Raw genomic sequence first — 13,168 nt, 5'->3', positions numbered from 1 at the left:
ATAATAGCATACTAACACGGTAAGAATAGAACAATTAGACCGCTCCATTTATCTCAAAAGTCAAAACTATTGTAATAATTAATAAATTAATTGGGACATCATTGACAATGTTAATACGTAGTACTATTTAGTCGTGCCTTACATTTATTAGTAATTATTATTACTCCGTATACTAATAAATTAATTGGGAAAATTTTCTCCTTTCTTGAAAATCATACTCCCCTACCTTTTTTTTTTTTTTTTTTTTTTTTTTTTAAACAAAACAATAAACGGTAGATTAAAACATATAAGCAATAGAGTCCGGTGGGACATAATCCCAGTACAACGAGTTAATCTGAGCATAGGCTGTGGCAACTAACGTATGAGCTCCTAGATTAGTCCTAGGAACCAAACTAACTGAGCAATGATTAAAAGCTAACATAATAACCCTAGCGACATCAACAGAAAAAGCAGCGTAACAAAAAAGATTGATGTTTTCCATGGTTACGTTAACAAACGGTGGAGGTTGGAGCAATCGGTGTAGAGATCCACGAAAGTAAGCCCACGATCCCTTAGCCAAGATAGCACTTCTTTGCATGCCAAAGATTCAGCCCTAAGTGGCGAGAAACAGTCCGACAACGACCCACTATATGCAGCTATAGGAATGTACCCTCGGATGACAGAAGCACCGCACCAGCCGTAGCCTTCTTCTTAGCAGCCTGATACCCCGTGTCGAAATAACACCTTGGTGGGCGGTCTCTAGCTTTTGCCTTACAATATTAGACAAACCTTAATAGTATGTAAGTGTTTTAGGTGGGAAGTTAAAATGGAGGATTTTGTTTTTATTAATAGTATAGATTACAATTAGTACGACATTTCCCATTGTATTGTTATTATTATTATTATTATTATTATTATTATTATTATTAACGGGTTTATTGTATATTTTTTAGAATATTAAAACTAATAATAATATTATTAAGATATTATCCACATAATTTGATATTATTATTATGATATTTATTAGTAAAAATTTTATTTTTTTATTTTTAATAATAATAATATTATAAATAGTACATAAGTATTATTATTATTATTATTATTATTATTATTATTATTATTTAATATGACTATAATAGTTACTATTATTATTATTATTATTACTATTATTATTATTATTATTATTATATTACGAGTATTGTAGTGTCATTTAATTTACAAATATACCAAAAGGCCTTTAACAGTCGAGTCGCAGTACCGATTTTGAAAGCGAGGAGGAAGATGTCGCAAGTACTGCAAGTTCTGATAGTGAAATGCAACTAACCTATGCATTTCAATTTTGAATAAATTCATCAAGTGCATGATGACCAACCGCAACAGAGAGGCAAGAAACCAATGCAAGATGCACATTAGATATTATCATACAGGCTTTTTCTTTGGCCAAGACTGCAATGAGAATGAAGAATTTACACCTTGGTATAGCCTAACTAAAAATATTATAGAAGTTGAGATGATATGCGATGACTCTGATGAGTTGAAAAAAGCAGTGAGTGATGAACAATTAAAATTAAAAGATAATTCTTTTGAAATAGGATTTTGAAAAGAATATAACGAGATTAGTAGTTTTTACATACAAAATTGTCTAGGGTTTGAAAACAATTATGGATATTTCTCCCAAAAGGTTCACCGCAAGTGCTTCCACTAACCAATTTTGAATCCCATTGCTTCCATTGAACCGGCCGGCTGGATCGTAGAGCGTAGAATGGGGTCGGGTTACTTTTGAATAGCTTAGGTCGTAGAAATCGTACGCCATGACGTTTACCCAATCCAGGTTTTTCTGGATAGCCTGGATGGGATAGCTCAATTCCTTAATTCTTGGTGCGTTGTTAATCGCCGTCGTTAAGAGCAGCGGTGACCTGCTGGAGCTGGCGGCTTCGGCAGCCACCGCGGCACGCCATTCTTTCAATAGCGACTCCATATCAGCCATTTGATTCGTGGTTCTTGGGTATTCCCAGTTCAGGTCCAACCCAGAAAACCCATTAGCTCTAGCTACGGAAATGGAGGAATCGATGAACGATTTCCGGGAACTGGGTTGGCTGGCCATGGCCGGAAAAGTGTTGGGATCGGCGATATTTCCGCCGCCGATGGATAGGAGGGTCTTGACGGAAGGGTTTTTGAGGCGGACAGTGGCTGTGAACTGGGAAAATGATGTAGAGGGAAGGGTGACCTTGTTGGTTTGAGGATCAAGTTCTGCAAATGCACAGAAAAGGTGAGTGAACAAAGTGGAATCTATGTCGGAGGCTGGAACTCCGGCGTCTGCCAACCAATATGCTCCATTCACGGTACCTTGCCCAAAGGACGTCTGAAACTCAAAGACAAGGACAAGAAGAAAGAAGTAAAACACACTTTTGGAAGCCATTTGAAGTGTATTAAGCAACCTTATCTAGCTATCACAACATATATATATATCGGTGACAAACTGACAACTTAAATATTTTTTTCCCATACCTTAATCTACTCAGTTTCCTCAAACGTGTAAGAGTAGTGGAATATTCATCATGTCATTTTTTTTTTCTAATTTTTTTACAAGGGAAATCCAAAATCACTACCGAAATCTGTATTAAATAAATCTTTTCTTGTGCAAAAGCTAGACCTTATGCGATAAGTTTGACCAACATACAAAATCATATTTTATTGACTCATCGCCTCTTTGGAGGCTCATGGTCTGTCTTGGTTTATAGGATTATCATTATCAACTAATGGAAATTCAAAGCCAAGAAAATTCAACTACATGCCAGTTTTTTTTACAATACTTGTACAATTTTCTAGAACTACAAAGTTGTTCATAAAAAATACAATTACGCCTGGACTCTAAATGGTAGAACCATGTCATTGTCTAAACAATTGATAATGATGACACCCCACCAGCTCCAATTGAATAAGTTTACACATCATTCTCATAATTTTATCAATGCATGAGAACTTTTAAAGAAATTTGTAAGATAACTTTTACTATATCATTATAACAATATCTATTGTAACCATATATATACTTCAAATTATTTACTCTCATCCTCTATTGACAACAATTGTAGCAATTGCCATTGACAAACTCTGAAAACAATTTGTCTTAACAACGATTGAAAATAAAATAATCAATGACTTCATTGTTGTTGATGAAAAATAATTTTCCATCACTCTATTACGCTTATTAAATGAAATAAATTAGTAGCTATAAGAAAAAAAATGCATATGCATTTCTTTATTTTAGAAGATAAATAAATTGTAAATTTATATTAGTTATAATATATTTAACTCCAAGGTTTGTATCAATTCAATAATAAAGAAAAACACACCACACACACACACAAAATCAAGTACTACACTCATTCATACTAATTTCAAAAATATGAACATGAAAATGAACAAGTACAAAATGGATGTGAAAATTGTTGATGAAACTGGACACGTTACGACATTAGTATTCAAAATACCTACAATGTTATTGTTGTTTTTATCAAGTAAATTAAACAAGTTAATGAAAATAGAACAAAATGTACTACTTATGAACCTTCTACAAATATAATAAATATTAATATTTTATTCAATACTTCCACATGAAACATAAGGAAAAAAAACACTATCATTGCAAAATATCAACAACTGCCTTCAAGATCAAGAGTACAATGCAACTAAGATCCAAGTCATATGCACAACAAGACAAATCCATAGCTGCCTACACCATAATCTCATTGAATTACACTGTCATCTATGCTAGCTACCACAAGTGACCCAGCTGCAAATGACACACTACCAACCAAAAACGAAGAGGACAAATAGTAAAAATGACGACAATGACGATGTTAACCAAGAGAGAATTAAGAATACTTGAGAAATTCAAACCAAAAAAAGTATTTATTTAGATTATTCATTTTACAAAATTGTAACCATTTATTTTAGTGACAAGTAAAATGAATCTCCTATATTATCTTGCATTTATATACTTTGAATTACGTATTTAAATAAACAAATTTGACATTCAATTACATATCTATGAACTTTTTCTATTATATAATCTTGCATTAATATAATTTAAATACTTATTTAAATATAAATATTAGACATTACTTCATTCGCGCAATGCATTTATAATACTAGCGCAGCTAGTAAACTATACATAAGAGGGTGATTATACTGAAACTACTAGAGTAATAATATATAACTAGTGTTTTACCCGTGCGATGCACGAATAAAATTATGTTATTATGAATTTAAATAAAAAATTTAAAAAATATAAATATTTTAAAATGTACAATAACAATATAGTTATAACTCCATATATTTGGTTATGTATCTATTTTCATAGCATATAAAATTTAAATTTAAATTTTGTATAATTAATAGAGTCTCTAATTAATTATGTACACATTTAGATAAATTTATAGAAAATAATTAATTTCATTTATTCCTAAGTGTATTTCATATATATTATAATTCTAACAATATGAATAATAACTAAGAAAATTATATTTAAAAAAAAAGAGAGTAAATTTTAATTTTTGTATTAGTAAATTTAAATTCTAATTAGATGCATTTCCTTAATGATTGTATAATATGTCATATATGCAAACAATATCAATTAATATGTATATAGGCAAAATCTATAATATAATTTCCATAATTATAATATATATTGATGGATTTATAATTAAAATAATCACATTTAAAAATTAACAAAATTAGCATTTTAATTTTGCATGATTAATATAATGCATAAATATAAGTATGTATTTTAAAAATTTTCTAAATAGTTATGAACACATGTTTTTTTTAATTTTATAATTCTATTTTCTTAAGTATATTTCATATTTTATTACGTATAATTAAATAAATTGATTTACAAATTAAAAGAATTTAATTTTTAAATTTGTATGGATTAATATAGTCCCTAACTATATTACGCATTTAGGCATATTTTAAAATTTTTACTTAAGAGTATGAGTTTAGAATTAAATATAGAATTAAAAATATATATCTAAATTTGAATCAAATGAAATTATTTCAATTTTAATTTTTTTAATTGAAATTCAAAAAAAAATTAAAATTAAAATTAAAAATATCTATAATATTAAAATATTAAATTAAATATATTATTTCAATTATATGTAAAAAATGTTAAATTTGGTAGAATTGTATATATCAAATTTTTTTATGAAAAATGTATATACCAAATTTAATATGTAGTAATTAAGGTGATTGGTGTTAATTAAGTTGATTAGGGTGTAGTGTTTATTGACCTGAACGTTATAATCCCGAGAAGGTATATCTTTGAATTCATATAAAAAATTTTTAGGAATTATCAATTAATACAAAAAATGTTATATTGTCCAATCCCTGAAAAGGTATATTTTTGAATTCATACAAAAATTTATAGGAATTATCAATTAATACCAAAAATATTATATTCTCCAAATATTTGATATTACAAAAATGCCCCTGATTTTGGGCGGGAAAAGTTTCTTCACTTTTGTCCTCAGGCAAATGTGATGCATTTATGTTTTTACTTCTACTACTCTCATATGTGTCTTCTTTTGAATCTTCTCATTCTTTTCTAACTGTAGACAAACCCACTGCTTATACTGTAGAAATAATTGCACTCAACTATTTGTCTAAATAATATACTACTTGCCTTTGAAAGAGTTAAAATTTGCATGGCAGCTAAAAATGAATCTTACATTCAAAGTTCGGTCGAATTCCACAGTTGGTTCAATTTTTTGATAACTCTAATGTATCTACATTATATTTTTCTTTTCTCAGTTTAATCTTTTTTGTTTTTCAATGTAGACTACTTCAACAATGCGATGCAATTGAGGAACTCTACACATCAAATAATGACGTACAACAATGAGGAGCCAATGTGGGGAAGAGAAAAGCGAAGTAGCTGAACTGATAGGTAAACTTCCACTGAATTGCAAAATATATCATAGATTCATAACATAGGATCAGTCCAGATACAAAATAGTCTACCAAGATACAAAAAAAAAATAAAAAAAGAAAAAAAAAGAAAAAAAAAAGAAAAAGAAAAAAGGTTAGAACCACACTTACCACCCCATACTTGTTAAGTAGATTTTCTGCTGATACACCAACCAGACACTTCCCCATCCCAAGGGATAAAAAATTAGAATCAACACTAAGTCATAAACTTACCTCTTTACAAATGTAGTGAACTACGGACTCTTATGATGAAACAATAGCTTAGTCGCATCAAATGAACTGGAAATTCTAACTCCACCACCTAAACAAACTCAGACATGTTAAAAGTCTAACATTCTTACTTTGTTATTGCCGACAGAACACTACAAAGTATGAGGATGGGAAACATTGACAACCAAGAATAGATGGATTAGAACAAATAAACCATTTCAACAGGTAACCAATACTTTTATTTTACCTTCACTTGATATGATTTGTGATTATGAAATCAGGAAAAAAAAAATTATTTAGTAGCATATTACTTATTGTCTAGAAACCTGGGTCTGCATAACTGCAACAATAAAACGACGGGCTCAACTGAGGTAGAATTGAAATGAGGGAGCAGATCCACATGAGCATCCCAAAATGTACAGTGTAGTTGATTCTCACTGGAGAAGAAAAAACAAATTATAAAAAAAAAAAAAACAGTGCACATAACTTAACATAAACTGCATAAATAAAGAAATAGGAGTATCTTGCATCTTCTAGGACAAAGTCAATGAGCCTAACCACCCTCCCACCAATATCCCTCTGTATATCTCTACCACTCTGCCAATGATATCTACAATAGCAATTTTCAAGCTTTTCCATCGTCAGTTGAAGCAGCAAACAATAAATCTCAACTATAATGGCCGGAAAACACAAGGATGTCGGAAAGAAACAATGAGCAACGCCCCCAAGTTCTAGCACAATCCCCAACTCCATGACACCATACAGAGCCTAACAAATCCATAAGGAAACAGCAAACGAAACACAAAACCCATCGGCAGAACTCAGCCACGTCGGACCATCTTGAACTTGCAAAATCACCCACCAGTCAACCGTTCAAATAGACAACACCAACTCAAACGCCATAGTTAACCAAACTCATTAAAATCAAAAGGTTCCCAAAAATCCATGGTTGAAGCGTGAAAAAAAAAAAAAAAAAGTAAGTATAGCATAATGTAATGTCGGAAAATCTCACCACCAACCGCGCCGACAAGATCCTCCAAACCAACCACTCACAATTCCATGAAATAATAACCTTAGTTGGGTTGTGAAGATGATGGGTTGTGTATGGTCATATAAAGTATTTATACACAATGGATGAGATCAAGAAAGGTAAAAGCTTTCAAATTTTTAATTAATATAAAAAACGTTATAATCCCCCAAAAGGTATATCTTTGATTTCAGACAAAAATTTATAGGAATATTTCATATTCTTTCCTTGTTTATCATTTTTTTATCATACAATTATTTATCATTAATCAATGATTTTTATTAAAATAATTATGAGTTTTTTTATCATACAATTATTTATCATTAATCAATGATTTTTATTAAAATAATTATGAGTTTTTTTATCATACAATTATTTATCATTAATCAATGATTTTTATTAAAATAATTATGAGTTTGGTTTTACAAAAATGCCCTCCAGTTTTGGGGGGAAAACTCTTGTTAGGCACTTCTGTTATTATATAGATATAGATAGCATACTAACACGGTAAGATTAAAACAATTAGACCACTCGATTTATCTCAAAATTATTGTTTAGTGGTGCCTTACATTTATTAGTAATTATTATTACTCCGTATACTAATAAATTAATTGGTAAAATTTTCTCCTTTCTTGAAAATCATACTCCCCAAGCTACCTATTCATTGACAATGTTATCTATGCCCAATTTCCCACTAGTATACGTGACAAAAATGAATTCTAACATCGTGGGTAGAAAACTAGGAATAATGCTACCTATCCACTCCAAAACTTTCTCATTTTAATCTTCTCTTTTGACAAAGTATATATTTTTATTGGATAATTTGATTTTTGATAATAAGTTAGTGAAATCAATTAATTCATGACACATTATATTTATTCGTCATTAGATATTGTCCCGTGCGATACACGGTCTAAACTTATATATATATACTTAAATATAAAGTATTGGTATAACATTTATAATAAAAGAAAGAGAATTGGAGTGTGCGTATCTCTTACTGTCACATGGAGGATAATGTGGTAGCTGATGCTTTAGCAAAGGTAGCGATCAACTGCGGTTGTAACTGGATTGAGTTTGTATGGCCTCCCGTTCATATTCTGGGGATCTTGTGAATGATTCTGTTCTTTCCTGTTAATTAAGTTGGGCTTTGTCTTGACTAGGGATTTCCCATTCCTTTGTTTCTAAAAATAAAAAATAAAAAAAAATAAAAGAAAGAGAATAATAATATACTCCCTCCGTCCCATTTTATGTGTCTGGTTCAGTTAACGAGGCTTGACTGAAGTTATTTTTAATTTAAATTTTCATAATAAGTTTGGTCATGTAAGAAACTAATAATAATGCTGCATTATATTATTCCATCACTAGATTATCAAAAATAAATCAAATAAAGATAAATTCATCGTGAATAAAATTATCACACGATAAATATTTTTTTCCAACATGTAATATTATATATGATTATTTATACTCCACAACTCCAAATAATCATACAAATATTAGATCACTTTATAAGTGATGAACCTTATTTATTTATAAATTTCCAACCATGTATGTGGGGTATAAGCATTTCTGAGTAGTACGTACTCCGTATCAAATAAGAAGACAAAGAAGCACTAATAATGCTGAGGAATATTAATACTCTTCTTCTGCATGCCTATGTAGTATCCACAAAGGCCGCAGCAATATATAAGCGACACATATTATATATTATATGCTCAGACAATGAATCTGTTTGTATTTGTGAAGGAAGAAGGAGAATATGTTTGTATTCGTCTGTGTCTTTTGGAGCTTGGTAGCATAGCTATTTATAGTACAAGGTTATTTAATCAACTCTTTCATACACACCACATGAACATGCACGGAAGATTATGTTGAATGATAGGCATTTCACAACTTGCGGACAAGAAGGAAATTAAAAGTTCTGTACACAAGTCCAAATATTTAGGAGGCAACTATTAATAATTAAAAAAAAGGAAAAATTGCATCTTTGGTCCCTGAGCTTTAACCAAGTTCCGACTCAGTCCCTGAGTTATGGCCGTATCCGAGTTTAGTCCCTCAGTTATGAACGAAGTGGCGCATTTGGTCCCTGGCCGTTAAAACTAACGGAAAAATTAAAAAACAGTTAAAATTTGAAGGGTAAAATAGGAAATTCACATTTTATTATCCTTCTTATATCAAAATCACTTTTATAACATTATTTTTCACTTCTTAGCCTCTTATTTTCAATATTTTTCAATTCTAAAAGCATTTCAATAACTTTAGTATGACTTGTTAGGAGTCTGGCTCTCGTATAACAAACTTAAGACCTAGTACAAACAAAGAAACACTTGATCATTGTTTTTAAGCATCTGAAAACACTATCCTAATAATTTTTGGTTTCCTGTACTAAGCAACAAAGGTATCAAACTAGAACTTCTGAGATACAAAATAATTTCAAATTTCTCAGGTTGCTTTTATGAGAATTTCACCAAAAGAATAACTACTTGAGATTTTTAGTATGTAAAAAATATTTTGTATGCAATAGTTTAGTCAATTGTCGTTTTTTGAAGTTACAAAAGTTTTTAAAATTTTCATAATTGATTCTTAGGTTCCTCTTTCATTACTCTGGTTTTAAGAAAACCGAGTTTTGTATCTCAAAAGTTCTAGTTTGATTACCTTTGTTGCTTAATAAAGAAAATTGAAAATTATTAGGATAGTGTTTTCAGATGCCTAAACACGTTTCTTTGTTTGTACTAGGTTTTAAGTTTGTTATACGAGAGTCAGACTTCTAACAAGTCATACTAAAATTATTGAAATGCTTTTAGAATTGAAAAATATTGAAAATAAGAGGCTAAGAAGTGAAAAATAATGTTATAAAAGTGATTTTGATATAAGAAGAAGAATAAAATGTGAATTTCCTATCTTACCCCTCAATTTTTAATTATTTTTTAATTTTTCCGTTAGTTTTAACGGCCAGGGACCAAATGCGCCACTTTGTTCATAACTGAGGGACTAAACTTGGATACGGTCATAACTTAGGGACTGAGTCGGAACTTGGTTAAAGCTCAGGGACCAAAGATGCAATTTTCCCTAAAAAAAAATTATATATAGATTTCTTCCTATAACATAACAATTCCACAATCCTATTGCCTAAATTGAAGGGGCCGGCGGGATCGTAGAGGGCAGAATGGGGTCGGGCTACTTTTGAATAGCTTGGGTCGTAGAAATTATATTGTAGGCCATGACGTTTATCCAATCCAGGTTTTTCTTTATAGTCTGGACGGGATAGCTCAATTCCTTAATTTTGGATGGGTAGTAAATCACCGCCGTTAAGAGCAGCGGTAACCTCAGCAGCCACCGCGGCACGCCATTCTTTCAGGAGAGACTCCAGATCAGCCATTTGATTCGTGGTTCTTGGGTATTCCCAGTTCAGGTCCAACCCAGAAAACCCGTTAGCTCTAGCTACGGAAATGGAGGAATCGATGAACGATTTCCGTGAACTGGGTTGGCTGGCCATGGCCGGAAAAGTTCCGCCGCCGATGGATAGCAGGGTCTTGACGGAAGGGTTTTTGCGGCGGACAGTGGGTGTGAACTGGGAAAATGATGCAGAGGGAAGGGTGACCTTGTTGGTTTGAGGATCAAGGTTTGCAAATGCACAGAAAATGTGAGTGAACAAAGTGGAGTCTATGTCGGAGGCTGGAACTCCGGCGTCTGCCAACCAATATGCTCCATTCACGCCGCCTTGCCCAAAGGACGTCTGAAACTCAACGACAAGGACAAAAAGAAAGAGGTAAAACACAATTTTTGGAGCCATTTGAACGCAACCTTATCTAGCTATATCACAACATATATAGCTGACAAACTAACAACTTAAATATTTTTTTTTCCTGCACCTTAGTGGAATAGTCATCATGTTCTATGTCTTTTTTTTTTTTTTTTTTTATTAGAGAGACTCGCAATTAGTATCCAAACATGTATAAATTAGACGCAATAAGTTTAACCAAGAATCCAACATACAAAATCATATTTTATTCGGTCTATCACCTCTGTGGAGGCTCATGGTCTATGTCTTGGTTTATAGGATTATCATTATCATTGTCAAACTAATGGAAATTAAAGCCAATAAAATTCAACTACATGCCAGTTGTTTTACAATACTTGTACAATTTTAATTTATATAATTTATCTACTATATATATTAATAAGAGCTTATTAATAAAGTTAAAACTAAAAAATATGGGTCCAATTATTTGATAAAATGAATGCTTCACATTATTTTGAATTTAGTATTTTTCTTATTTTCTTATTTTACCCATATTATATCATTTACTTTTCTTAAATACCTCTGCACTCTATCAGTGTAAGCTTCAGTAACGGAATATTCCATTATTTATTATTTTTAACTTACTCATTGATTTTCATAAGAAAAGTCGAACCATATACTATGAATATTAGAATGTATTAAAAAATACAATATATAATTTAACATGTAACTTTGGTCAAAAAATTAGCCAGAGAGGCCAAGCTATATACATAGCATTCAAAGTTGAGCATCAAGGATTACAAATAAGCTATGAATATATTATAAGCTATGAATATATTAGAATGTATTAAAAATACAATATATGATTTAACTTGTAACTTTGGTCAATTAATTAGCCAGACAGCCCAGACTATATACATAGCATTCAAAGTTGAGCGATAACAAATAAGAAACCTTGAACATCATTTTCTTGCATTTTTAAAAACAAATCTATGTTAATTTTTTTGTTTAATTATTTAGAACAAAACTAAATATTTCAAATTTCTTGGTAAATCCAGGAGGTGCCTCAGGAGGAACCTTCACTTGTGGGAATCGAACCCGAGTTCTCCCGAAATTATTTTCCACAAAGAGAACTCACTTGCTACTTAAGCTATCTGGTCGTAGCCTTTTGAGGTACAAGCAAATACCCGGAGTATTCCGGGGTTATCGATCCACAGGGAAGCGGGGTATCAAGCACTAATTACTAATTAATTCACGAGAAGCTATTCCTACGTTAACAATGTGTATTTATCTATAATTATGAAAACAAAATAAATGAAGCAAGGCAAACGGATTTTTATATACAAAAGATTAAGAGCGGGATTTTTGGAGGTCAAAGTGTTTAATCACCTAGTGTCAATCTAAAGTGAAATAATCATTCGGGTTAAACAAGTGTGGATGATTGCAATCTAAAAGGGAAAGATTACTCTCGTAATTCAATCCCGAAATAAGGTAATTGGAATACTCACTCTCGTGAGCTATTCACAACATATAATCAAGAACAAGCAATAAATTGAATACCCACTCTCGTGGGCTATTCACAATAAATCCCTTAATCAACATGTCCTCTCTCGAGGTACAAGAATCAAGTGCAATTGTGGGTGCTCTAATTCATAGACAAATTTAGCAATGAAACAAGTAATTAGGATCCTTAACTACAAGCATTAAGAAATTAAGCCACAATTACAACACAAGTAATAAACCCAAATAGATATTTCATTCAAGCAATTCAAGAACTAGGCACATAGGTTCATAAACACTTATCAATCCAAAAATCCCAAAGGAAAGCTTAGCCTATCATGGCTAAAATAGATTCAACAACAAACAATTCAAAGGAAGATTTACTAAAGCTTAAAATAGAGAAGAGATGAAGAAATTCTCCCGAATATGTCTTCCAAGCTCTTCTCCTCTCTTGTTGTGGCTTCGAATCTTCTTCCTTGCTCTCCTTTTTGGTCCAAATCCGCAGCCAAGCCTGTTAGGGTTGATAGGAAGTGATGCTTTTATAGTGGGTGGAGAATGGGGGGCAAAAATGGCAATTCAAAGAACTGCAAAATCACAGATCTGCAACTCTCGCCGCGGCGAGAGCGTCACTGCCCAAAATTTGGGATTCTCGCCCGGCGAGAATCCGCCTGTGACGAAACTCCAACTTGCAGCCTGATTTTGACCCTTTTCCC

The 13,168-nt window shown here is 31.6% G+C and overlaps 2 protein-coding genes across 2 annotated transcripts; both read right to left on the bottom strand.

The window, feature by feature from the left end:
* Positions 1-635: 635 nt before the first annotated feature.
* LOC116002291 (class V chitinase-like) lies at positions 636-2,440 on the bottom strand. Its single transcript, XM_031242393.1, has 3 exons — positions 1,667-2,440; positions 1,207-1,281; positions 636-749 (listed from the first exon to the last, which is right to left on the bottom strand). Exons 1-3 carry the CDS (start codon positions 2,396-2,398, stop codon positions 636-638), a joined length of 921 nt encoding a protein of 306 aa, XP_031098253.1. The 5' UTR covers positions 2,399-2,440.
* Positions 2,441-10,490: 8,050 nt separating this feature from the next.
* LOC116002290 (class V chitinase-like) lies at positions 10,491-11,006 on the bottom strand. Its single transcript, XM_031242392.1, has one exon. It carries the CDS (start codon positions 11,004-11,006, stop codon positions 10,491-10,493), a length of 516 nt encoding a protein of 171 aa, XP_031098252.1.
* Between the last annotated feature and the right edge of the window lie 2,162 nt (positions 11,007-13,168).

The sequence above is a fragment of the Ipomoea triloba genome, chromosome 13 (assembly GCF_003576645.1).
Source record: "Ipomoea triloba cultivar NCNSP0323 chromosome 13, ASM357664v1".
Taxonomy (NCBI): domain Eukaryota; kingdom Viridiplantae; phylum Streptophyta; class Magnoliopsida; order Solanales; family Convolvulaceae; genus Ipomoea; species Ipomoea triloba.
Note: the sequence above shows the minus strand (reverse complement) of the source record. Positions and strands in the feature narration are given on the sequence as shown.